This window comes from Zootoca vivipara, chromosome 13 (assembly GCF_963506605.1).
Source record: "Zootoca vivipara chromosome 13, rZooViv1.1, whole genome shotgun sequence".
Lineage (NCBI taxonomy): Eukaryota > Metazoa > Chordata > Lepidosauria > Squamata > Lacertidae > Zootoca > Zootoca vivipara.
Genome location: NC_083288.1, coordinates 42,739,715 through 42,767,022, shown reverse-complemented (window position 1 = coordinate 42,767,022; position 27,308 = coordinate 42,739,715). Strand labels below are relative to the sequence as shown.

Sequence of the window (27,308 nt, the reverse complement as noted above, 5' to 3'; positions counted from 1 at the left end):
AAAAACAATATACGAAAATAGTTAACATCAAGTATCAAGCATTTTTAAACAGAAAACTGAGAGAAAATAAAGAAAGAAGAAAGGAAAAGGAAAGAGACAATATACAAGCTATATATAGACCTATGCAAAATATTTCCTCCAAAACCAATTAATCTTCTGCTTACGTTCAGATATTTTACTGCACTTAACACTTCACTACAGCAACTACCGGTAGTGGTGGTAAAAATGAGGTTGCCAACCAAACAGAAGGGGGGGTAGGATGGCTAAGCTTGCCTGCTGCTTCCCATTTAACCAAGATTTTATCAAAACAGCACCAGCTAGTTGAAGTTTATTTATACGAACTGCCGGGTGGTGATGACTTGTCCCCCACCTGTTGTGATTATAATTCTAAACAGTTTTTAATGCTGTATTTTGCTGTAAGCCGCCCTGGAACCTCCTGATGAAAGGCGGGCGACAAGTCATCATTACCCGGCATTATCCATATACTGTACAGCAGGCACATCCAACACGTAGATCGTGATCTACCGGTAGATCACTGGACGTCTGTCGTAAATCACTGCCCCCCCCCCAAGAAGCTCAACCACTTTGGCTTGGCTAAAAAAACCTCAACTTTTTCTCCCTGCACCCCCCCCATGGGGCTTCCCCCTCCCTAAAAAAGAGCTCAACAACTCTTTTACCTGAAACCCCCAAAACAGGGCTTTCATTTCTAAAAAAAAAAAAGTTCGACAACTTTGACCTGAAAACCCCTCCCCCCCCAAAAGGGGGGTAGATCACTGCCATTAACTCTGTGAGTAGATCGCAGTCACTTGGGAGTTGGCCACAGCTGCTGTACAGTATAGCAGGGTACAGAGGTGATGTTAAAGCGCCTTTCAGCCTCAGCTAAGCTCCACCCCCCCCCAACATCATTCATCTCTCTCTCCTTCCTCGTTTTCATCTGCTTCTATTCCCCCCCCATCTCCGCTCCGATTGGTCGCTTTCCCCTTTCGCGTCGCTTCCCATTGGCTCTCACCTTCCGCCCCTTTAAAAGCAGAGGCAACTTCCTTAAACGTGGTTCCAACATCAGAAAGGGGGAAATTTTGTTGCATGCGCTTGAAAAAGTTAAATCACCGCTTCCAGGTAGGATCTGAAGTGGGGAGGTGAGTTTACATTTGGGGCAGCCTTTGACTTGCTGATTTTTTTTGCACATAGGCAAGAATCTCCTTAGCTATACGTTTGTTTTTGTTTTTAAATGCTAACTTGTTTCAGAAAGCGAATACCGTAGTTCCTTTTAGTTTCCCTTTTGCAACCTGTAAGAGGCTCACCATTTCGGGGTGTGCTTGCGCCCGTGGGTCAGGGTCAGCCAGAGGCTTAGCCGTGATAGAACGTCACTCTTGGGATGTGAGGAAGGCATCTGAGCACGTGCAGAGTGTCTCCCAGGGCTCGCAGATCGGGACATTACACAGCGGGTGTTGAATGCAAGGTAGTTCTCGGGGGTGATTTTTAATTAGGCCTAAAGCCTGGCAACCTTTGCATTCTTTCAGAAATTAAGCAATACAGTATGCATGTATGGAGGAAAGCAGTCGGATAACAAGGTGGCTAAAAACTTCGAGGGCCATGGGATTGCCAACTGACCAGACAAAAGCCAACCGGGCTTGCTCCTGTTCCAGTTTGGTGCAGAGCTTACAGCCAAGTCAAGTTTTTTGGGGGACAAAGTTGATGAGTGTTATGAGCATGTTTGACCAAACTGCGGGAGTGCCTGGCGTGCTCTGGTCCATGGGGTCACGAAGAATCGGACACGACTAAACGACTAATCAATGAGTCTTTAGACTCAAGCTGCTGTTAAAAGGCATGGGGTGGTTTCTAAAGTTTGCAATCCTGTGGCAGAAGGAAGGAAATGGGGTGTTGACAGGGAAATTCCTGAGTTTGATTAATTTTTTTCTTGGGGCACTCATTTCCTCTTCCTCTCTTTCTATTTTACTTTATCTGTGGGTTAGAAAAAATCTGCAGTTTAATTCTAAAGGTGTAGGGGAGTGAAAAAATATATTAATCCTCTGTACATATGTTTTATTTATATTAGCATTTGCATACCAAGTTATATCTTATGTGCATACTGTATATACTGTACTGGATCCAGTACGGCAGGGGTAGGCAACCTCAGGCCCGTGGGCCGGATGTTGGCCCAATTGCCTTCTCAATCCGGCCCATGGACGGTCCGGGAATCAGCGTGTTTTTACATGAGTAGAATGTTTCCTTTTATTTAAAATACATCTCTGGGTTATTTGTGGGGCCTGCCTGGTGTTTTTACATTAGTAGAATGTGTGCTTTTTAAAAATATGCATCTCTGGGTTATTTGTGGGGCATAGGAATTCGTTCACACACACACCCCAAAAAAATACTCCGGCCCACCACATGGTCTGGCCCACGGCTGAAAAAGGTTGCTGATCCCTGCAGTATGGCAAAAAGTGTAGGCCAATACCCTTGTTCAATTAAAGGTATTCCAGCTTTAAGGTATGTTTGAAAACAGCAAGTGCTAGAGAGAAGACCCCTCCAAATGTTGCTTTGATGGCATGCTCATGATTATTTGTGCTCATGATGCTAATGGGGAAGTCACATGCCACTCCAGCTTTCAATACTCTTTGTACTTTGGTCATTCACACTGATTCGTTTCTAATCTGGAGGGCACCAGGTTGGGGAAGGCTGGTGCTTCAGGAAACCTGGTCCTGAACCAGAAAAGCAAAGGTCACGGCCACAGCATACGTTTAAAGCACACAACTTCCCCCAAACTCTCGTGGGAACCATAGTTTACACTTCACAGGGCTGCAATTCTCAGCTCCCTTAACTAAACTGCAGTTCCCAATATTGTTTGGGGGGGGGCGTATCCATGTGCTATAAACGTTTGGTATGGGTGTGAGCAAAGGGTGGGGTGGGGGTCTCTGTGTATATGCCGTTGGTAATTTGTAAGGTTCCTGGGCATTTTTTTATACACCCAGACTCCAGCAATCTGGAGCCAGTGTGGTATACTGGTTAGAGCAGCAGGCACCCCCAAACTTCGGCCCTCCAGATGTTTTGGACTACAATCCCCATCTTCCCCGACCACTGGTCCTGTTAGCTAGGGATCATGGAAGTTGTAGGCCAAAACATCTGGAGGGCCGCAGTTTGGGGATGCCTGGGTTAGCACATTGGACGATGACCTGGGAGACCAGGGTTTGAATCCCCACTCAGGCATGAAGATCTCTGGGTGGCCTTGGGCCAGTCATGATTTCTTAGCCTAACCTCACAGGGTTGTTGTGAGGATAAACTGAAAAGGGGGAACCACGTATAGCCCCTTGAGTTCCTTGGTGGGTGGGTGGGAGGTGTATATAAAATGTAATCAAATCAATTTAAATCACTAGTCAGTAACACTTGATTAAAATCATTTATTTATTTTTTTACAGAAAGACTCCTCCTTGCTGGTATAATCTTAACATTTACAACCAGATGAAGGTTTCATTTTTGGAATAATAAAATTTCAGAGTACTTTTTACAGTTAAATCAGAAATTACTGATTTTGTTATAGAAATACATAGATAATTATGAAATTATTGTGAGGTTTAATAAGTGAACTGTTTATATTTGGGCAACTTTTCTGCTGCACTTTTTTGAAAGGAGAAAAATAATCACTTCCTTAATAACAATTTATTGAACTGAAACAATAACATTATAACATATGTATCCATGTTTGTTAACTGATGTGGTCAAACAATTTTTAAAAAACAACAACACTTAGACTGAGTTTTAGCACACATGAAAAACTTGAAACAAATCCTTACTTCCTGATGGACTATAATGTAACTTAAATAGAAAACTCTCTTTAGAAAGATTTTTCCTCCCAAAGCATTTTATTTTAAAAATCCAATTTAAATTTTAAAAATATCGATTTAAATCAAACAAATCTCATTTTTTTATTTTAAAAAACCATTGATTTTTATCCACCCTGGGGTGGATAATGGAGGGAAAAAAAATACTGCCATTTCAAATGGTCACTACATTGCACCTAGGGCTGTTTTGAGTATGTCTCCCTTCCCCAACCCCAAAACCAGAGTAGTTTGTTTGCTTTACTGCCCCCCTCTTGAAGATTCCTTACATTGGAAGGTGTCTCCTACCGAGTCAGACCATTGGCCTAACTAGTTCAGTATTGTCTACACTGACTGGCAGCAGCTCTCCAGGTTTTTAGGCGGGGTGTGGGGTGTGTCTGAACCCTACCTAGAGTTTTCGGGGAACGAACCTGGGAATGTTTGCACACGGAACAGATGCTGTGCCTCTAAGCCTGTACTTCCGAAAGCCTTGCGATTCCTTTTAAGCCTGGCAGTCCTTTCTTTTGGGGCACAGCGAACAGCACTCATCTCCCAAAACCAGTTTGAAGTCCATATCGTGATACCAGTTTCATAATTTTTGACCTGGCAATATACTGTGAATCACGTTGCGGATCTTCCTCTTCACCTAAACAGATTATTGCTGCTGGGATAGTTCAGTACATAGAACATGAGACTCTTAATCTCAAGGTTGCGGGTTCACGCCCCACGTTGGGCAAAAGATTCCTGCATTGCAGGGTTTGGACTAGATGACCCCCGCGGTCCCTTCCAACTCTACCTTTTTATAGTACTTTGATTCTATGGGTGTGTGTTTGTGTGCTATGCAAAAAATCACAATGTGGGGAAAACTGTGAAGGCAGCCATAGCTCCATCCTTATTTCAGTCATTGTGATACAGTATATTATATTGGTATATTGCTGGCATCCCCAAACTTCGGCCCTCCAGATTTTTCGCGGTACAATTCCCATCTTCCCTGACCACTGGTCTTGTTAGCTAGGGATCATGGGAGTTGTAGTCCAAAACATCTGGAGGGCCGCAGTTTGGGGATGCCTGGTATATTGCGATTAATATTATTAATAATAATAATAATAAATGATAAAACCTCAAACATTAAAAATTTCCCTAAGCAGGACTGCCTTCAGATGTCTTCTAAAAGTCAGATAGTTGTTTATTTCCTTGACATCTGATGGGAGGGCGTTCCACAGGACGGGCGATGTTTAGCTGGTGATATATCGCAATGTTGAAAACCAGATATCGCCCAGTCCTACCCACGGCAAGAATGTCAGAAATAGAGGGAATAGTCCATAAACTTTCCTGTTCCTTTTCCTTTCTCCTCACACAGGCAATTGATTTGTCTCCCACCTCTGCAGCAGCGATGAAGCCCCGGAAACTCTTAATCGCTGTGAAAAGTTTTGTGGGACCCAGCAAGGCAGGGCGGGATGTCAAGGTGGCCAGAGGCAGTCTGCTGTGCCAAGAGGATGGTCGTGGGGCATCACCAGATGGAACTTTCTGGGTCAGGGTCATGGATACCGAGAAAGTGGTTCTGGTGCCTCCACGGGCAGCCGTGGAACTGACGGGCGCCTGTTCTGGACTCCTGGAAGCTGTGACCAACGGAGATGAGCGCCTTGCACTGTTCAAGAAGGAGCAGTTGATGGAGCGGCTTAGCGCCCTCCGGGAGGGAGACCAAGTCAGGGTCCAGATCACTTCCGCCTCCGGGAAGAGAGTTCGAGGCATCATTCGATACCGTGGGCCCATAGACAAGAGCAAGCACAATACCAGCATCATCTTTGGTGTTGAGCTTGTGGTGAGTTGATGGGAAGGGCATCTTCTGTGGAGTCCATTAGCAGGTTTGTTTTTGCAAAAAAATTATATCTGTGCAGAATATATTCTCTTCTTAGCACACAGGTTTCTAGTTCCTTCTTCCAGGAAATACAAGACCTGTACACACACACGGGCACCACAATTTTATCTGCCCATCTGTTTCTTGCCCCACATTGTCCTAATTTATTTCAACATTGAACTCAATGGGCAAAATCTAATTGCAAAAAACAACAAACACAAAAAGGATTTCACATGCGTAGCTTCAACCTGTACAGTGGTACCTCTGGTTAAGAACTTAATTCGTTCCGGAGGTCCGTTCTTAACCTGAAACTGTTCTTAACCAGAAGCACCACTTTAGCTAATGGGGCCTCCTGCTGCTGCCGCGCCACCAGAGCACGATTTCTGTTCTCATCCTGAAGCAAAGTTCTTAACCCGAGGTACTATTTCTGGGTTAGCGGAGTCTGTAACCTGAAGCGTTTGTAACCCGAGGTACCGCTGTATAGCTCTTTCTCACACACAAGGAAAGGAAAATGGTGTAGGGAACTCTGAAGGAACTATATTGAAGAAAGTATGTGGTCAGAGCATTGGGCCGAGACTGGGGAGACCCAGGTTCAAATCCCTCTTTGGCCACACAGTTCACTTTGCGGTATTGGGCCAGTTGTGGTCTGTTGGCCTAGCCTACCTCACAGGGTTGTGGTGAGGGTAAAACGGGTGGGGAGAAATAAAGGAGGGGACACCTCTGAGACGAGCTCCGTTCCTCGACTTTTGTAGGGCTCAGCTGCCGGGAAGGGTTTCACCGACGGCACTTTCAAAGGCCACAAGTTCTTCACCTGCCGGGAGAACTGCGGAGTCTTTGTACCCGTCAACCGGATTGAGCCGGATGACTTGCCCGAAGGCAGCCCACCAGCGCCCCCAAGAGGCAGCGCCCGGGAATGCACGCGGATCCAGCTGACGTCGGGAGATCCCTTGTCGACTCCGGAACTGGAAATTGGGGACCGTGTTTTCTTCAAGATGGATGACAGCACCCCCACTGGCACAGTGGTGTACTGCGACTACCTCCCCAAGAAACAGGAGACGGGGGTGTTCGTGGGGATACACTTGGTAAGGAGGCAGACAGAAGAATTGCGGGGGGGGGGAGAGTCAGGTTGAAGGAACTGGCTGCAAACAATACTTAATCTCACACCCATTTTGAGTACGAGATCCCCAAAAGCAAGATAAAAGTCGGGTATGATGGGCATTGTGGCCTTATAAATGCTGTTGGTTAGTTATTTCCATGTTAATGCCGGCCAACGTGCTTTAAATCTCCAGGTGCTTCAGGAAACATGTTTAGCGATGGCTTCTTGTGTCTCTTCCAACCCTGAGTCCTAGCTCAGTGGTAGAGCCATCTTAAAGTGGTAGGGCCATTTTAAAAGGAGGCTGCATTTTTTTTAAAAAAAATAAATCTAAATTGTATTTTAATCCACATTTTAATCAATTGTTTTTCTTTCTTTTACGTTTTATTGTAATTTTATTGATGTCAGACGCCCTGAGCCCGGTTCTCAATGGGGAGGGCGGGGTATAAATAAAATTTTATTATTATTATTATTACTTTGCATGCAGAAAATCCATGGTTCAATCTCTGGCATCTTCAAGTGAGATTGGCAAAAATTCCCTGTCCAGAATTCTTGAGAAGCACTGCCGGTCAGTGCAGACAATACTGAGCTAGATGGACCCGTTGCTCTGATTCAGTATTAATGGATTGATTTAGTGCCGTGGCTCCCAATCGGTGCTCCATGGATCCCAGGGCGACTGCGTAACCCACCCAGGAGGGTCCGTGGCACCGTTCACATAACAACAACTACCATAGAAATAACAACATTGTCAAAAGTAGGGGGTCCATGGCTCGGCTTTTGAAAAAAACAGGGTTCCCCCAGTACTTAGCTAATTGGGAGCTGCTGATTTAGAGCATTTGTACCCTGCTGTTCAACCAAAAAGGGTTCCCAGAGTGGCTTAGGTGCCGTCAGAACAAGACAGGCCTCACCCACAGGCTAATAATAATAATAATAATTATTATTATTATTTATTATTTATACTCCGCCCATCTGGCTGGGTTTCCCCAGCCACTCTGGGCGGCTTCCAACTGAATATTAAAAACAGTACAGCATCAAACATTAAAAAACTCCCTAAACAGGGCCGCCTTCAGTTGTCTTCTAAAAGTAAAATAATTGCTTATTGCCTTGACATCTGCTGGGAGGGCGTTCCACAGGGCGGGTGCCACTACCAAGAAGGCCCTCTGTCTGGTTCCCTGCAACCTCACTTCTCGCAATGAGGGAACCGACAGAAGGCCCTCGGTGCTGGATCTCAGTGTCCGGGCTGTTTGATGGGGGTGGAGCCACTCCCTCAGGTATACAGGACCGAACATGGCACACAAGGGAAGAGAGGCAGGAAAGGCAGAGGGACACTTCAAGAAGGCAGATTCTTGTGTTCCCTCCATTCCCCCCCCCTGGCCTCCATGCCTCACTCCAACCTACTGTTCTGGGTATGCCCAGTGTGGGCTCCAGGTTTCGAAGGCCCCTTAGCTAAGACACCAATGGATTCACCAATCGCTTCCATAAGTCTTTTTTTTTTATAATGATTTTTATTAATTTTATACAGACAAAACAAACAAAACATACAATATAACACTGTCCCTTCGTTTTCCCTCCACCCACCGGTCCACCTCTGCCACCGGTAGTACCCGTGTGTTTTGAGAATCAAAGGGGTCCATTGTCAGTTGGGTTTAGCCTCCCCCCTCCCTCCTCCCCCCACATCCCCCCCCTGCCACTGAAGGGACAGGAGTGGAGGAGCTCTGAGGATTGGCTTCCCCCAGCTCTTTCATAAGCCTATTTACACAAATACAAACAACACAACAGCAATAGGGAAAAGTTATAAATTCCCAATTCTTATTATCTTAACATTTTAATTGTGACTTCCTCGATGCTCTTCCTTCTGGTTTTCCTGACAATCTCTAATTGCTTATGGCGGGTTTCCTATCCAAATCAAAATCTTATTCTTATAATATTAACTTTAATCCTCCTCCTTTTCCATGCTGTCCTCCCACAGACCCCCTCCTGCCACAAGAGGAACCCGCAGGGCACAGCACTTCCAAGGTTCCATTATTGTGTCTGGGTTTCCTTCCACCCCCTCCTCCCCCCTCCGAGCACCCCCTGCCACTGGGTATCTCAGAGTAAGGAGAGGAGGATAGGCAGCTCTCTGCCCAGACAGTTATCTGAACTCATAAACATTAGTATTTAACCTAAAAATTCTTTCCTCAGCCATTCTTCTAGCACCCTCCAGAAAATACAGCAATTTTTCCCCTTTTTTTTACCCTCCATCCCTTCTCCCTAAGTCTTTCCCCCAATTGGATCAGCATTTCCATTGACAAGCCAAGATTTCGAAAACCGTCTTTCAAAGGCCAAAACAAAATCTTTTAACTAAGATTTTCACCCCACACCTATTCTTTCCCAGTTCCATCTCCAGGCCTTTGTCCCCCCCTGCCCCTGTCTTTCCCTTCCCTCAATAACACCACTCCACATTTTAACCCCTCCAGGATCTTCAATTCCATTAATCATCATGTCTCTTTGCTTCTCATTTTCTTGCTCTGCTTGTTTCTCTTCCTTTTGAAATCCATACTTTGCTTCATCCCAGACATATTTTTTACAGCCCAAGTCCCCTTCAAGATTCTCATCAAGTTGTTTCTCCTCACACACAGTCTCAAACTCCACAGCCTCCAAGTCCAAATTATCCTCTAAGTCCTGAACTTGGGCTTCAGCCTCGACTGATGGTAAATTGGGATGTTGCCGTTCCTTGTAAATGTCCTCCCATGTTTGTAGATAGCTCAACACCGCCTCCTGGAAGGCTCGAGAGTACTTTGTTTTCATACTTCTCTTAACCACAGACAGACAGGAGATAGGGAGCAAAGGGTACTGGAAAATTCCTTCCTGTTAGACGATCGACTCCATTTTGGCTGTCCTTCTCCTTTGTCTTTAACTCAATCACAAATCCATTCTTGATTCCAAATTGAAAAGTTCTGCCTCACTTTCAAACAATTTTTTACAGTTGACAGCAGCGCGATAAAATCCACCCAGTCTTTTGACAGTTTGACAGCTTTTGACAGCTGTCAAAGCACTCTTCCCCTCAATAATGCTGTACCTCGAGGGGTGCCGGACTCGGGAGCTGGGAAGGTTCGGAAAAATCTCTCTTTCTTTCGGGTCCACCAACCCTGAAACTTTTTTCTCTTTCGGCTTGAGTTTATTTAAAACGCCTCCCTGTTTTCCATTAGGAAGAGACCGACTTCCGTTTCTTTAAAGTCTCTCCTATTTTTCCAATTAATGATTTTATAGTCCAAATATACGTTCCACTTACTTTATGGAAATCTTTAATTTTGTTCGGAAGAATCCGCCGCTTGCCGGGTCAGGACTCGGAGCTTCGCTTCTCGGAGGTAAGATATAGCCCAAAATGGCTCCCGCGGTTCCACCCCACCGGCTCTCGATCGCTCTATTGAGCTCTCGGGCAGCAGGGGATCCGCAAAACGGAGCAGCCGCTGGGCACGTGAGTCACCGGGACTCTACCCGGTGTTTTTACGGGGAGTCCGCTCGCTCTGCGGACTTCCCCCCCCCCCTCCGCGAGGCCAGGGACTTCGGCACGCGAAGTCCCTGCGTCCTTCTCTCCACCGCGACAGACCGGAAGTCCGCTTCCATAAGTCTTACGTCCTCACTGCAGCAAGCCTGGGGGGCTCTTGTCCGTGGGCCTTCTGCTAGGTGTGGGCCCTTTGCAGATGCTGGCAGTGTCCACCTTATTTGGCCCAACGTAGGCATGCCATGTGTGGTGATCAGGAGGAATGGGGAGGAACAGCCAGTCCAGAGACCCTAGACTCTTTTTTTACTCCTCTTACCATCTCATCCTAGGATAAACCAGTCGGGTCCTGGGATGGCCTCTTCAGAAACCACGTCCTGTGCCATATCCCGTCTCCAGAGTATGGGATGCTCCTGCCCATCTCTAAGGTGCACAAAGGTGAGTTGTACAATAATGAAAGTACTCGGGATGTCGTCTGGGTTTGGTTTTTTTTTTAACTCCACCACACTCGTTGGTAGCAAATTCCACTGCTGAATGGCTCTTACTGTAAGAGCTGTTCGGCAGTGGAATTTGCTACCAAGGAGTGTGGTGGAGTCTCCTTCTTTGGAGGTCTTTAAGCAGAGGCTTGGCAGGCATATGTCAAGAATGCTTTGATGGTGTTTCCTGCTTGGCAGGGGGTTGGACTGGGTGGCCCTTGTGGTCTCTTCCAACTCTAGGATTCTATGATTCTAATGTAGCAGGTCTGAGGGACCTATATCAGTCCAAGGGCGTCACTTCCACCTGTGCAAACTTCTGGAGGCTACTTAAAAAGGGCCAACCAGCCATGGTCCGTCTGATGCTGTGGGAAACCTAGAAACAGGACTTGAACACAGCAGCATCCTCTCCACTTGTGAATCCCATTAGCTGGTATTCATAGAATCGTAGAACTGAAGAGATGGAAAGGACCACGGGCGATGCAGGAATCTTTTGCCCAACATGGGGCTTGAACTCTCAACCCTGAGATTAAAGGTCTCCTGCTCCACCGATTGAGGTCAGGGTGGATTTGATTTAAATCACTAGTTAGTAAGACTTTGTTTTAAATCTTTTTTCTTTTTTTACAGAAAGACTCATTCTTGCTGGTATAATCTTAATATTTACAACCAGATGAAGGTTTCATTTTTGGAATAATAAATTTCCAGAGTCGTTTTTACACTTATGTCAAAAATTACTGATGTGGTTATACTATTAGAAATACATAGACAGATAATTATGAAATTATTGTGAGGTTTAATAAGTTAACTGTTTATATTTGGGCAACTTTTCTGCTGTACTTTATTGGAAGGAGAAAAATGATCATTTCTTTAATAACAATTTAAACAATTTAACTAAAACAATGACATTATAGCATATGTATCCATGTTTGTTAATTGATGTGGTCAAACAATATATATATATATATATATATATATATATATATATATATATATATATATCCCCAATTAGACTGAGTTTTAGCACACATGAAAAACTTAAACAAATCCTTATTTCCTGATGGACTATAATGTAACTTAAATAGAAAACTATATTTAGAAAGATTTTTCCTCCAAAAGCATTTTATTTTTAAAATCCGATTTAATTTTTTTAAAAAAATCTGATTACAATAAAAAACCAATTTTATTTATTTATTTAAATCATTGCTTTTTATCCACCCTGACAGGTTATCTCAGCATACTGTGGGATTTGATTTGACCGATTATAATCCATTGTCAGTTGGGTCCAGTAACGGTTCCCCAATGGACACTAGTCCAGCAGAGTTACCAGGCAGCTGGACTTTTTCACTTTTTGACAACTTTTCATAATAATAGTAGTAATAAATATAATAATAATGAAAAATGTCAGGTGGTCAGGTTCTATGACATTTTGATAACAAACATCATTTTTTTTTAAAAAAAAAGTATATATTGCTACCCAGCCAATAGTAAAGCAAAGGTATAGCTTTACATGGGGCTTTTGGGCAGCTGGAAGTCACAGGAACTCAGTAAAGCTGTGTATACACCACTCGATATTAACCAATGGCAGTTAAATTTTATGAATTTTATGCAAATCCTGATGGTTTTCTGTCTTTTGCACAATTCTGCTTCTGCTAGCTAGAGGGACCAGGCGATTGAGACCAGTCCCTTCCCCCTTTTCCTGTTGGCCTTCGATTTTTTTCCTAGGCATTGTTCCACATTGCCAATTGCACATCCTTAAGGGCTAGAAACTTGTTCAGGTTTCCCTGCTCCCACATTTTAAAGTTGAGATTCTCTCCTGAATTCCGGAACTGCACACTTGGGAGGGTTAGTAACCAAATTGGAAGCATATTTTTAGGCTTGAGGTGCTGGATTCTAATGTGTTGTTGTTGTTTGTTTGTTTGTTTGTTTTGTCTCTCTAAAGAACAAGCTGACAGAAGACCTGAGACTTTGCCCAGCAATTCCTCTTCACCCACCTCAGATGAATTTGAAGATTGCCCGTCCCCCTCATCCATCAAGTATCCCCCCAAACTGGAGGAGTGCTCGCCCAAGGAGCACCTAAGCTTGGCTCCTTCCAGAGAACTGGGGGACCACAAGACGAAAGACTTGGGAGTTTTGAAGAGGAAGAAAAATGGGGAGGAGGAGGAGGAAGAAGAAGATGAGGAAGACAAAGAGGAAGAGGAGGAGAAACAGTATAGCCACCACCTCTTGGAGATCAATTCTGTGGTGGAGGTGAACGATCCGCCGATCTACGGGGTGATCCGATGGATCGGGGAGCCCCCTGATGAGGATGAAGCTATTGCTGGGCTGGAGCTGGTGAGAGCAAGGGTGTGGCAGGCTGGGATGTGTGTCAGCTGAATCATGTGCTCATTTTGTTGCACATGATGGCTTCGGTATAAAATCTGAGCAGTGAATTTCTGTATGCTCTGCCAAAAACAGTTATCTGTTGCTTGCGGGGGCAGAACACTGGTCTGCCATCCGTTTGATGTTGAGCTGCCTAGTTACAAGTCTCTTTTGGGGTGAACTATTGGTAATCCTTGGGACGCGGGTGGCACTGTGGGTTAAACCACAGAGCCTAGGACTTGCCGATCAGAAGGTCGGCGGTTCAAAGCCCCGTGACGGGGTGATCTCCCGTTGCTCGGCCCCTGCTCCTGCCAACCTAGCTGTTCGAAAGCACGTCAAAGTGCAAGTAGATAAATAGGTACCTCTACAGCGGGAAGGTAAACGGTGTTTCCGTGTGCTGCTCTGGTTCGCCAGAAGTGGCTATAGTCATGCTGGCCACATGACCTGGAAGCTCCCTCGGCCAATAACATGAGATGAGTGCCACAACCCCAGAGTCTGTCACGACTGGACCTAATGGTCAGGGGTCCCTTGTACCTTTTATTGGTAATCATTAATTTAATCTTGGAAGCTTCACATTTCAAAGTTGCACACGTTTTGCTCAGTTACTCTCCTTCCCTTTGGAAATTGCCCAAAGCCATGAATTTACACACTTCATGCATCCAGCAAGGCCAGCCAAACAAACAGCGCTGGAAGATTGAACCATTGCAGTAACGGATTAAGGATCTGCCGGTTGCTCAGAATTGCAGGTGGGCAGAGTGCTGTTGTGCCCATTAGGGTGGGTCATAAAAAAAAATACAATTAAGCAAACGGTGTACTAAACAAGTAAACATAAACAATTGCTTAATTTTTCCATATAATTTTTTCAAAACCATTGGTTTTTCATGTAAATTATCAACATGTTTTATCTTAAATAAATAAATGTTGCAGAAAATAATAGTATGCAACTATTATTGCTCTACATAAAACCTAAAATTTATGTTTATTAGTTCACAATTTAACATACTGAGAATTAAATGAGTCAAATTCCTATGTTTTTATCACTCGTAGTGAGGCAAAATTTCCATCTGTAGGTGCAGGATCTAAATATTAACCAATTTGTCCCAAATTTGAAATTTGACTATGTTTATACCATACGCCTGAGATAAGAGCAAGGGAGGAAACATTTTCGAATTTTTATTTTTTTTATGACCCACCCTAGTGCCCATGTCCAATTTGCAGACTTCCCACATGCATTCAATTGGCCACAGAATGCTGGATTGGACTCTGGCCTGATCCAGCAGGCTTATCTTACGTTTTACGTGAAATGTGCTTGAACTTGAATCTTGCAGCACTGTTATTTCCCCTCCCTTCGGTACCTATTTACTACCTGTTTAGGGGTGATGAGTCTTGTCTTGCTATCGGTTAAAAATGGAGCCCAGGTGGTATGTAAAGATGGCATGTGCCATTGCAAGCTGGAGGATTCAGGTCATAAAATCATAGAACTGTAGTTGGCAGGAACCCAAAGGTTCATCTAAGTTCAACCCCCCCCCCCCGAAATGCAGGAGTCACAGCTACAGAATCCCAGGTGGTGGTCTTGTTAAGGATGGGCCTTGTATGTTTTCCAGGAGGAGCCGCTGCCTTCGGGATGCACGGACGGCCAGTACAGAGGGACCCGCTACTTCCACTGCCAACCCAACAAAGCACTCTTCGTCAAGCTGCGCCACTGTCGTCCCGACTCGCGCTTCGGCTCTCTGCAGAATCTAGAGAACCCCGTTTTGCGTTGCAACCCCTTGGGTATGGCGTAGATCATTATAAATATGTTTATGTCCCATCTTTCCTCTAGGGAGGAGCATGTGATTATCCCTCTCCCCCATTTTATCCTCACACTGGCTCTCTGTGGAGGGAGCAAGGAAAGGGAGGAGGGATGAGGCCCAGTGACTCCCAAACAAGAGAGATGGAAGCGTTTCTTTGGAAGGTTAAGCCATCCCATCAGATGTATCCCTGTTCTGTGCCCATTGAAGCTGGGAGGCATCTTGCAGAATTCATCACCTCCCCACTGCTCTGCCAGTGTATGAAGGAAGGACCATGTAGGTAGATCAGTGGTAGAGCATCTGCTTCCCAAGGTTCAGCCCTTGGCATCTCCAGGTTGGGCTGAGAAAGAAATTCTGGAGAACCACTACCAATTGGTGTAGACCAATGTTGGGTCTCCAGCTGTTGTTGGACTACAATTCCCATCATCCCTGACCTGCTGGCCTTGCTAGCTAAGGATGATGGGAGTTGTAGTCCCAAAACATCTGGGGGGCCAAGTTTGGCCATGCCTGGTGTAGACCAATGTTGGGTCTCCAGCTGTTGTTGGACTACAATGCCCATCATCCCTGACCTTGCTAGCTAGGGATGATGGGAGATGTGGTTCAACAACAGCTGGAGACCCAGGTTTGGGAAACACTGGTGTAGACAATAATAATAATAATAATAATAATAATAATAATAATTTATTATTTATACCCCGCCCATCTGGCCGGGTTCCCCCAGCCACTCTGGGCGGCTTCCAAAAAAACAGAAATTCTAAAATACAAAAATCCATCAAACATTAAAAGCTTCCCTAAACAGGGCTGCCTTGAGATGAACTAAATGGCCCGATAGACTGACTTGGTGTCATGCAGCTTCCCATGTGTATGCAGTGATTTCATCCTAGGGGGTGGAGGAGAAAGACCGACCTGTTTTCCCTGTCACTTCTAATGTTTAACAGCTCACTGGGAATCCCAGAAGCATCTCCACTGCCTATAAAGCACAAGGTCAAATCCGTGAGCCACCAGGCAAAGGGGGAAAGCAAGATGCCAGGAGGCCCTGTGTTGTTCCTCACCTGTTCTCCATCTCTCCCCATCCTCCCGAAGACTTCCGTGGGTACGCCAGCAGCAGAGTGGAAGAGGACACACCGCCACCACCGCTGGGTGACCAGGGCATGGAGCATCTCTCGGGATGGAAGAAGGGGATCCAAGGTCACTGCAACTCCTGCTACCTGGATGCCACTCTCTTCTGGTAAGGTTGCAGCAGGGAGGTGACGTGATGCAGAGAGCAAGAAGTTTGCTTCCTAAGACTGGGGCAGGTGGAAGTCCTGAGCAGATCTTGGGGGTGGAGAGAGAAGGGAAATTCCTTGTGTGAACAGGTTGACTGTTGGATATCGCCCCACGAAAATTATTTCATGTAGATAAGATAAGATTAGATTAGATTTTATTGTCATTGTGTTTACAATGAAATTGGATGCTATCCACATAAAAACAAAAGCAAAACAAAACAAAAAACACATTACACATACACAAACCTACACAACTCATCAGATCAATTTTTTCAGTTACAGTATTTAAGATGGTTATAGCTCTTGGGTAGAGACTGTTTTTTAGTCTATTTGTTCTTGATTTAATTGTTCTATATCTTTTGCCCGAAGGCAGTAGTACAAAAAGACTATATCCTGGATGAGATGGATCCTGTAAAATATTTTTTTACTTTTTTGAGGCAAAGGGAGCTGTATAGATCTTCCAAAGATGGGAGGGGATGACCAATAATATTTCCGGCTGTTGTTATGACCTTCTGGAGCATCTTCCTCTCCATTACTGTGCAAGTTGAAAACCAAGCACAAATACAATATGTAATAATGCTCTCTAGTGAGCCACGGTAGAAGGACGCTAGCAATCTCTCACTCAGATTGTTCTTCTTTAAAAGCCTGAGGAAATAAGTTCTCTGTTGTGCCTTCTTTACCAGAGCAGTGGTGTTTGCACTCCAAGTCATACCCTGCTCGATAGTCACTCCCAAAAACTTTAATGCACCCACCCTCTGCACCTGATCCCCTCCAATATACAGTGGCTGAATATCCACTTCCCCCCCTCTGTAATCTATCACTAGTTTCTTAGTTTGGGCAGTATTAAGAGCCAGATTATTTTCTCCACACCAAACCCAGAGCTGCGCCACCTTGTCCCTATAGGCGGATTCATCCCCCTGAGATGAGCCCCACCACTGTAGTGTCATCAGCGAACTTGATGATTTTGTTGCTTGAATAGATGGCTGTGCAGTCATATGTATAGAACAATCATAGAATCATAGAGTTGGAAGAGACCACAAGGGCAATCTAGTCCAACCCCCTGCCAAGCAGGAAACACCATCAAAGCATTCTTGACATATGCCTGTCAAGCCTCTGCTTAAAGACCTCCAAAGAAGGAGACTCCACCACACCCCTTGGTAGCAAATTCCACTGCCGAACAGCTCTTACCGTCGGGAAGTTCTTCCTAATGTTTAGGTGGAATCTTCTTGTAGCTCGAATCCATTGCTCTGTGTCTGCTTCTCTGGAGCAGCAGAAAACAACCTTTCTCCCTCTTCTATATGACATCCTTTTATATATTTGAACATGGCTATCATATCACCCCTTAACCTTCTCTTCTCCAGGCTAAACATACCCAGCTCCCTAAGCCGTTCCTCATAAGGTATCGTTTCCAGGCCTTTGACCATTTCGGTTGCCCTCTTCTGGACACGTTCCAGCTTGTCATATGTATATGCCTGTATAGAACAGGCATGTCTAACAGGCAGATCGCGATTTACTGGTAGATCGCGCGGGGTGTAGCAGGTAAATTGCGGAATGAAGTTTAGTGATCACTTTTGGCCAACCCTCCTATAAGAAAAGCTTAACAGCTCCTGGCAATGAGAATGGGTATATCACAGTCAGATCACAGCCAGTCCTTTTATACTGTAAGTACTGTAGATCACAGTCTCTTGGGAGTTGGACGTGCCAGAATATCCGCACATATTTTAGAAATCGCAAATCTGTCACTTGGGACCAAATAGGTGGATCGGCAAGTTGATTAAACATTTCCGTTCTGACAACTACAGTATTTTCTGCAGAGATGCTAACAGATCCAACAATTTTAGCAAGGAGGGATAACTTCTGCATGTGTACATGTAAACGTTGCATGGCCTTATATTGGAGGATGGTATAGAGCTTCAGCAAAGCTCTATAATTGCCTGCTTGAAAGCAATATCACTTCATTTTTGTTAGAGCAGCTGATGAAGGCAGAAGCTGAAATGTTTTGCCTCATTAAGAAAACTGAGTGAGCGTTTTTGTGGTTGCTGAAATCACAGGAACATGTATACTAACTTTAGGTGAAGGTAGAGGAGCCCTGGACGCTTAAGTCCAGTCAAAGGTGACTATGGTGTTGCGGTGCTCATCTCACTTTCAGGCCAAGGGAGCCGGTGTTTGTCCACAGACAGCTTTCCGGGTCATGTGGGCAGCATGACTAAACCACTTCCGGCGCAATGGGGCACCGTGATGGAAACCAGAGTGCACGGAAACGCTATTTCCCTTCCCGCTACAGCGCTACCTATTTATCTACTTGTACTGGCGTGCTTTCGAACTGCTAGGTAGGCAGGAGCCAGGACAGGGCGGCGGGAGCTCACTCTGTCAACGGGGATTTGAACCACCGACCTGATCGGCAAGCCCAAGAGGCTCAGTGGTTTAGACCACAGCGCCACCCACATCCCCTTTACTAACTTTGTACACACATAGAGGTTGATAGATAGATATAAAATGCTGGTTCTGTCCTCTTTTGGACTGAAGAAGACATACATATCTTCTTCTCTATTCCCATTCCCTGGACTAAATGCTAGAAGCTGCTCCTAAGAGGTGGTAGGGACAGAATTCAGACATCTCAACAACCACACTTTGTCTTTTTCTCGCTTGCAGTATGTTCACTTTTACCTCAGTTCTGGATTCAATGCTGCTGCGCCCAGCAGACAAGAACGATGGTCCAATTTACACTGAAACACGGGATCTGCTGAGAACAGAGATTGTCAACCCTTTGCGCAAGTAAGTTCACGTCACCCTAGCCATGGCTAAAATGGGAAAAAATAGAAAAAGGGGGGGAGGCTTGAGAAGATTGTTTATCCATTTCTTTGTAAACCTTAAGAAATAAGTACAGGTAAGCGAAGCCTCTTTGGCCAAGCCTCTGAGCTACTCGGGTTTCTTCTGAGCCTTGTATTCCGTTAAAATGCTCCCATTTCAGTGGCATTCAGAGTGATTTTGCAGAAAATGTAGTATTGCTTATAAGCATGTGTTACATACTGCTGCTGCTTTTCCCCGCCACCACTTTCTCTCTTTCAAAGTCTAACCTGGTGATGACACCATCGTTTTTGGGTTTTTTGCGGGGACAGGAATGGATATGTCTGCGCCACCAAAATTATGGCCTTGCGGAAAGTTCTGGAGACGGCTGGACATTCCTCTGGCTTCACCCATGAAGAAAAAGGTTTGATGGCAGCCTGTGGTGTGCTTGTGTGTTGGACTTTGGATAACTGTGTATAACGAATTAGGAAGGGAGATGGATTCTGTCAACCTCAGAGCATTGTTCCCCCATTCTTTGTGCATCAAACAAACGAGCCCCCAAAGTGTCACATTAAAATCCAGTTCTCAATTTGCAGTATGAAACACGTTGCCAGAAAGGATGAGGATTAGGGTGATGACTTTTTCATTTTTTCCCTCAAAAATTATTTCCGGTAGCACAAATGGATGAACCTTTGCCTATTAATGACTAAAATGAGGTATATTCCATTGAAATATTTAAAAAGGTTACACACAAACTGTTTTTAATTTGTATTAACAATTCTACAGTGGTACCTCGGTTTATGAACACAATTGGTTCCGGAAGTCCGAAACTGAAGCGTTCATAAACTGAAGCAAACTTTCCCATTGAAAGTAATGGAAAGTGGATTAATCCGTTCCAGACAGGTCCGCGGAGTACTCAACCTGAAGCGTACTTAACTTGAAGCATGGGTGTAATTGGTTCCGGAAGTCTGTTCATAAACTGAAGCATTCATAAACTGAAGCGAACTTTCCCATTGAAAGTAATGGAAAGTGAATTAATCCGTTCCAGATGGTTCCGCGGTGTTCGTAAACCGAAAATTCGTAAACCGAGGTGTTCATAAACCAAGGTTCCACTGTATATATATTTCGTATCAAATTTGGACACAACACCACATTCCACAATGGGGAGTGTTCTTAGCAACATAGGGTATACAAATGTCATACCTACGCAAGGGAAAAGCCCCTTTTCGGGACCTCAAAACTCAGCCAGCAGACCCTGCCGGACATGCTGGGAAAAGAACCTACATGAGAGGTAGCAAAACATCGTCCTCTAGCGGCGTCTATACTGTTACTGCAGCTAAAACAAGCTTCCTTGTATGTTTGATGACCATATATAATGTTGTATATATGTGACTCTAAAGCTTGGGTTCAATTTTATATCTGCTTACAGTGACTTCAAAAATGGTCAAAAATCTGATAAATAATTTTTTTAAAAATCATTTTGTGCATGAGGTTTTTTTTAATCAAATCTCTTTGAAAGTAAGATTTTATCTAATCTTTAATGAAAGCTCATCAAATTATGATACAGGGAAATGAGGTTGTAAAAAAGTCATCACCCTAATGAGGATCTTAACTCTCAACTTGATAACTCAGGCAGCATTAGTTAGGTTTTTTGGGTTGTTGTTTTTTTAAAGAAAGTGATGTGACGGGTGGGAAACTGGTATGTTTGAATAAAAGCTGTTGCTGGTGGGGCTTGATTCCTTCATGTCCTCTCCCCTCACAGACCCAGAGGAATTTCTCACGCTGCTCTTCCGAGTATTGAAAATGGAGCCACTCTTCCAGATTCGGTGAGTTAGGCTTACCATCCATTTGCTACGTGTGTGTGTGTGTGTGTGTGTGTGTGTGTGTGTGTGTGTGTGTGTGTGTATCTTCTTATAGACATACAAATGTAAGGTTGTTGTCATGCTGCAACTCACACGGCTGTCAATAAGTGGCCACTTCCAACTCCAGCATAAGCACCAACTGGCAGGAGCAGCAGAGGTGGCAACTGGAGGCTGGAGAGACACTTCGCACAACGTTTTAGCTCCCCAACTCCTTTGAAAGGGAATTGTGGGTGCATTGTGAGGGGGAGGGGAGATTGGAGGAAAGGGTAGAGTGAACTATGAGTAGATAGGATAGGTGGCTCGGTTAGATGTTGATGTCTTCTCACCTTTATTTTATCTTCTTCCCTTGAAGCTCTTCTGGTCAGGACCCCCACGGCTGCATTTTCTACCAGATATTTCTTGAGGATCACCCGACCCGGGCAGTGCCCACAGTTCAGGAGCTTCTGGAGGGGTCCCTAGTCACTGGGGACCTCAAGTTCACAGAGGTGAGATCGAGGACTGGAAACATGGTTGGGACCAAGCTCCCCACCACCATGCACATTGCTGCAAGAGACCATAAACAGGTTCCAAAAACGGAGGTCACCTGTGTTTAGGAGACCTCATTTGTGTGGTGAGTGTTATCGAGAGGGCCCTGTCAGTAACTCCCGTCCATTCTCCTTCTTCTCCCATTCCCTGTGCTTCTTTACTCCCTGGCAGGCCCCCTCTTGCCTCATCCTGCAGATGCCGCGGAATGGGAAGAACTTCAAGGCCTTTCGCACCATACAGCCCAGCCTGGAACTTGACCTCACTGACCTTCTGGAAAACAGTAAGTGGTGGTGGTGAGAGGCAGAAGTGAAGAAGGAAAAGGGTGGTGATGTTTTGTTTTTTGTATTTTTTTAGAGGGCTATCTCAGAGGGCTATCTCAGAAAGTGTTAGAGAAGGAAAAGAGGAGTGGGACTGAAGATGGATTTGAGGAACCTGTCTATTTATTTATTTTAATGCTGTATCTCCATGCCCTCTGGAAGCTAAGCAAGAATTTACAGATAGGATGAGAAGCCATTCTTTAGTCCAAGGGACACATTCCATAGTGGGCAAGATCCTGGGGGCTGGGGTGTGAGTGTGAGAACAAGAGGAAGGAAGGAAGGGAAGTGTGTGTGTGTGTGTGTGTGTGTGTGTGTGTGTGTGTGTGTGTGAGAGAGAGAGAGAGAGAGAGAGAGAGAGAGAGAGAGAGAGAGAGAGAGAGAGAGAATGAGAATAAATGCATAGACTGGTGGTTAAAAGAACAAAGAAGGTGTATTACTCCTGGAAAAGAAAGCCACTGCAGGGCTGGTGGGGAATAAAGTTACAGGCACTTGGCTTTTTGCCCCTGGGAGGTTACTCAAAGAAACATGGCCTTTGGGTTGGAAGAATGGGTTCCTAGCCCCTGAAATAAAGAGATCTACTTTGGAGGGAGAAAACTACAAGTGGACAGGAATGGAGAAGGAGGAAACATTACCAAAACAACAACAACACCCCCCTCACTATATTTCAGCCACTTTGAGCACCTTGGAGAAAACACAAACTTCTGATAATTGAGTTCTAGAAATAAAGTTGGGTGAAGAAGGGACTTCATTTTATCTGTTAGGAAAAAAAGACTTCTTAGTCAAACCTGCAGAACAGAAAGGTTTTTTTCAAGAGTTCCAATCCTGGAGAGGAAAGGCGTCTTTGGAATGTGTGCAGTGGAAGGGCTTCTAGTTTACCATCGCTATAGTTTTTTTTTTTGTGTGTGTGTGTGTGTGTGTGTGTGTGTGTGTTTTTATGCTATTTGCATCTTTAACCCAAGACTTCCACTTCTTTGACTGACACAAATGTGTCTGATGAACCCATTGCAGGCCCTCGGGAGTGCTGTATTTGCCAAGGGCTGGCTGTGACTGAGTGTCCGGATTGCTACAGGGACCACAGCTTCGGCACTCGCCACATCAAGCAGTTCTGCAAGATTTGCAGCCAGCAGGTACCGTGGGGTTGGTCACCAGCTTATCAAAGCAGGATAGAATTTTATTGATTTCATGTTATCTATATACCACTTATACAAAAATGGTCTTTTAAGCAGTTCACAGAGAATTCTGCAATATCTTTGAGCTGGAGTGGGGGCTTGTAGGCTGTCTAGTCCAGTCGCCTCAAATACTTTCAGACCTGGGAATCTCACCTTTAGGCCAAATATGAATGAATGAATGATTTATTTCAGCTTTAGGTTCATATACACGTAAAAATAGACACAGCGAGACAGACTTGCTTTACAATTAATAAAATAAATATAGAACTAAAAATATAATAATGACAGATAATATAAAATTAGGAAAATTAGGAGAAATCCTTTCAGGATTCATGTAACAATCCATTTCGCCTCTTATAGGACAGAGCAGAAGTTAAAAATCTTGCCACTTGCAAGGTTACGAACAAATCAGTATCTTGCCATAATAGGGCAAGATGGGTCTCGAATGGAAGTCCAGAGAATTTTGGGGCTAATGGACTCAATAGGTTTTTTCCGGACAGCACTATACAGAGGGCATGTAAACACTAAGTGCTGAGGGATTCCGTCGACTGGTTATCACAGGAACATAAAACCGAGACTCGGCCTTTAGAGAATCTGTGAAGAAGGACGTTGGAGGGAAAAGAGAATCTGTGAAGAAGGACGTTGGAGGGAAAAACATTGAACCACGCTTTAATAAACGCAAAGCGATGGCTGGCAATAGAGAGGGATGATAAATAGGCTGGAACATGATGTGCGGGAGTAACGCCCATATGCCAAGGCGAACATACCCCCCCCCCGCCCAACATAAGATTACGTTGCAACTCTGTATCATCCAATCTTAGGCCAAATATGTATTGGGCATTTGAAGAATGTTATCATAAGAACCACCCATGCAACTAATTCAGAATGCAGCAGCTAGACTGGTGACTGGGAGCGACTGCCGAGACCATATAACACTGGTCTGAAAGACCTACATTGGCTCCCAGTATGTTTCCGTGCACAATTCGAAGTGTTAGTGCTGACCTTTAAAGCCCTAAACTGCCCCGGCCCAGTATGCCTGAAGGAGCGTCTCCACCTCCATCATTCTGCTCGGACACTGAGGTCCAGCACCGAGGGCCTTCTGGCGGTTCCCTCACTGTGAGAAATGAGGTTTCCTGTTTTTTTCCCTTTTTTCTTTTTCGTTTTCTTTTTGTATTTTGTATTTTTTTATTATTTTTTTGCTGTTGTTTTTTCATGTGTGCAAAACGAATAAAGATGATTTTTTTAAAATAAAAAAAGAGGGCCTTCCTGGTGGTGACGCCCTCTCTGTGGAACGCCCTCCCATCAGATGTCAAGGAAATAAACAACTATCTGACATTTAGAAGACATCTGAAGGCAGCTGTTTGATGTTTTTTTTCCGTGTTTTTAATATTCTGTTGTGAGCCGCCCAGAGTGGCTGGGGAAACCCAGCCGGATGTGAGGGGTATAAGTAATAATTTTTTATTTACATTACATTATATTACATTAGTAGTCGTGCAAGTGACCCATCTAGTCTAGCTTCCTGTTTCCGCAGTGGCCAATGCCTGTGGAAATCCTGAAAGCAGGGGCTGAGCACAAGAGCTCTCTCCCCTCTTGCGATTTCGGGGACCTCATCTGTGGAAAAGCACTTTATTTTGCCTGCCCTGAACCTTCCAATATGCAGCTTCGCTGGGTGTCCCTGAGTTCTAGTATCATGAGCGAGGGAGATGACCTTTGCCCTCTTTTTCTACCTCATTTCCTGCCCTTTGTAGGTCCACAAACACCGTGCCCGGCGCAGCCACCAACCTCGCCCCCTGCATCTCCCCGAGGAGCTTTCCCGCTTGGGCTCCTTGCCTGACTTCATCCCTCGCCAGACCATGCAGCTCTTTGGCGTCCTCTGCATCGAGACCAGCCACTATGTAGCGTTTACCCGCTGTGAGGGACAGGGGATATCGCGAAGTCCCTCCCCTCCTGAGTTCAAGCCCGTCCCCGAGCAAAGGGGAAAGCAGGGAGAGTTCCGATTCCAGTGGGGAAGCAGGAAGTCGTGTCCGAGGCTCAGGCAAGGTAGAGGAGCCAGGGTCCCAGGTGGGACAGGAAGGGGCAAGTAAGGGGGGAAGACCCATCCCCCCAACTCCAGAATTACGCAGGAAGAGGAGGGGCAAGAGGATGGGTCTGCCAAAGCTTTTGTGTTGGAGAAAGACGCGCCAAAAGCCATTAGGAGGTTCTGAAACCGACTGACAACATCGCTCCGTGTAAATAGCAATGACTTGAGCACTGTAAATACGCAGCACCAATAAAAGAATAAAATGCAGAGCTGCGTAGCGTCGTTACTCTGAAGTAGTCCACTCCGGCCACTGTGACAGCAACCTCCTAATCATTTTTGGGCTACTTCGGAGTTGCCGGGATGAGCGTGTCCGAGGCGGAGAAGTGGCGGCAGATCGCTGAGCAAGCCCAGCTAGAACTGCAACAGCTGTCGCTGCAGGCGCAGGGAGAATTGAAGGCAGCTAAAGAGGAGACTAAGAAGGTCCAGGACGACCGGTTACAACTTGCGGAACAGGTGAGAGAGCTCCAGGAAAAAGAGCAGCATTTAAGGGCGGTGGCGGTAGACCTCCAAAACAAGCTGGATGCAGAGAAAAACAAGGCGGGAGGGGCTCCCCAAGTCCAAGTGCTGCCAGGAAGGAGAGCAGGGACCCTTGTAAGCAAGTTCAATGGAGACCCGAAGGAGTTTCAGGGCTTTGAGACTGAGATCGTGTATGCTCTTGAGCTGCACCAGAATGAGTTCCCCGATGATGAGCACAGAGTAGCGTTTATTGTGGAACATCTCACCGGAGCAGCCAGGGAGTGGCTAAGACCATTAATCGCAACCAAGAATCCTTGCATGAAAAATGTCCAACAATTTCTAGAAGGTTTGAGGACGATGTATTCGTCCGATAGTCATTTGGACCAGACTAAGGAGGAACTGCATAATTTACGCCAAGGAAATATGACAGTTCGCGCATATTGGGCGAAATTCACCATGCTGGTGCACAGACTGGGGTGGGTTTTGGATTCGCCTCCCATGCAAGCTGCGTTTTACTTGGGTTTGAGCGAGGAGGTGAAGGATGAACTCTCGAGAGGTCCAAAGCCCAGTACTATGGATCAGCTGAGCAAAGCAGCTCTGGCGGTGGGGGTGAGGCAGGAATCCCGGTGGAACGACAAGCAAGCGACGCGCGCAAAGCGGGCTTGGTTCCCACGGTCGCAGGAGAAGCCACTCCCTCAACAACCCTTTCAAGCCACGCCTGGAGCCAGCCAGGACCAGGAGCCCATGCAGATTGATAGCGCGCGCGCGCGGGCTTTTCAAACCCCAGCGGCGCCAAGACGCAAGGAGGGAAGGGGCGGGAATTGCTTTCTCTGCAACTCACCCCAGCATCTCGTCAGAGACTGCCCACATCGCAGGGAGTGGCAAGGAAAGGCGGGAACGGTGGTGCCCTCCCCCACTGACGCAGCACCACAGCAGGGAAACGGGAAAGCCTGGCTGCAGGAGACAAGGGGCAGCAGCCAGGCACAGTCAGCAGACAACAGCCCCAGCCCGCCCACCCGCACAGAGAGGTGCAGAGCCAGCCCACCCCTCCCAGAGCAGGAGTGGTTCTAGAAGTGACGCTAACGCTCCCAAATGGCTATCCCCTGACGGTCCTCGCCTTAATTGACAGTGGGGCGTCCGCCAACTTCTTCTCGAGAACCTTTGCAGAAGAGCACCAAATCCAGCTTTTGCAGTTGGATTTTCCTCTGCACGTGGCAACCATTGACGGCAGGGAGCTGCTGGGAGGGGCCATCACACATCAAACCCCCCCCATGAGAATGACGGTGGGAAGGCACTCAGAGACACTGGCGTTCAACGTCACCACCATCTCAGACCCCCCCATCGTCTTGGGCATGAGCTGGCTGGCGCGCCACGACCCCTCCATCAGTTGGCACCAGAGGTGCATCACGTTTGGGTCGGACTTTTGTCTGGAACATTGCATGCAGCACCAACCAGGGGAGGGCCCTCCGATAGCCACGGTGGCCACCATGCATATCAAAGGGGGTGAGGCAATACCCAAGCAGTACTGGGACCTGCAGGAGGTCTTCAGCGAAGCGGAGTCCGACCACCTACCCCCGCACAGGCCTTTTGACTGCCAGATCAACCTGGTGCCAGGGGCGACGATACCCCCAGCCAAGCTGTACGCCATGTCAGACCAGGAGCTGGAGGATCTGCGCGCTTTCATCGACAAGAACCTCAAGCGGGGGTTCATAAGGGAAAGCAAGGCAGCAGGGGGCAGCCCGGTCTTCTGGGTGGACAAGAAAGACACGCAACAGCGCCGTCTTGTGGTGGACTTTAGACGGCTGAATTCGGTGACAGAGCCAGTGGCTTTCCCCATGCCCAGAGTGGATGATCTCCTGACAGCGGCACGCAGGGGCAAGATTTTCACCAAGCTGGACCTAAGGGGGGCGTACAACTTGATCAGGATCCGGGAAGGAGATGAATGGAAAACCACGATGTTCACGCCTCTGGGCTCTTTTGAA

At 45.9% G+C, this 27,308-nt stretch overlaps 1 protein-coding gene across 1 annotated transcript in view; it reads left to right on the top strand.

Moving 5' to 3' along the window:
- The first annotated feature begins 1,042 nt into the window (after positions 1–1,042).
- Positions 1,043–27,308, top strand: part of LOC118095149 (ubiquitin carboxyl-terminal hydrolase CYLD) — a 31,753-nt gene continuing 5,487 nt past the window's right edge. The window contains exons 1-14 of the mRNA XM_060281814.1: positions 1,043–1,116; positions 5,173–5,634; positions 6,423–6,752; positions 10,577–10,682; positions 12,657–13,048; positions 14,680–14,848; positions 15,949–16,093; positions 18,783–18,905; positions 19,250–19,341; positions 20,680–20,743; positions 21,132–21,264; positions 21,476–21,584; positions 22,630–22,748; positions 24,539–24,701. Of these exons, the coding sequence (XP_060137797.1) occupies positions 1,084–1,116; positions 5,173–5,634; positions 6,423–6,752; positions 10,577–10,682; positions 12,657–13,048; positions 14,680–14,848; positions 15,949–16,093; positions 18,783–18,905; positions 19,250–19,341; positions 20,680–20,743; positions 21,132–21,264; positions 21,476–21,584; positions 22,630–22,748; positions 24,539–24,701 (2,440 nt within the window). The 5' untranslated portion in view covers positions 1,043–1,083. The remainder of the gene's footprint in view (positions 1,117–5,172; positions 5,635–6,422; positions 6,753–10,576; positions 10,683–12,656; positions 13,049–14,679; positions 14,849–15,948; positions 16,094–18,782; positions 18,906–19,249; positions 19,342–20,679; positions 20,744–21,131; positions 21,265–21,475; positions 21,585–22,629; positions 22,749–24,538; positions 24,702–27,308) is intronic.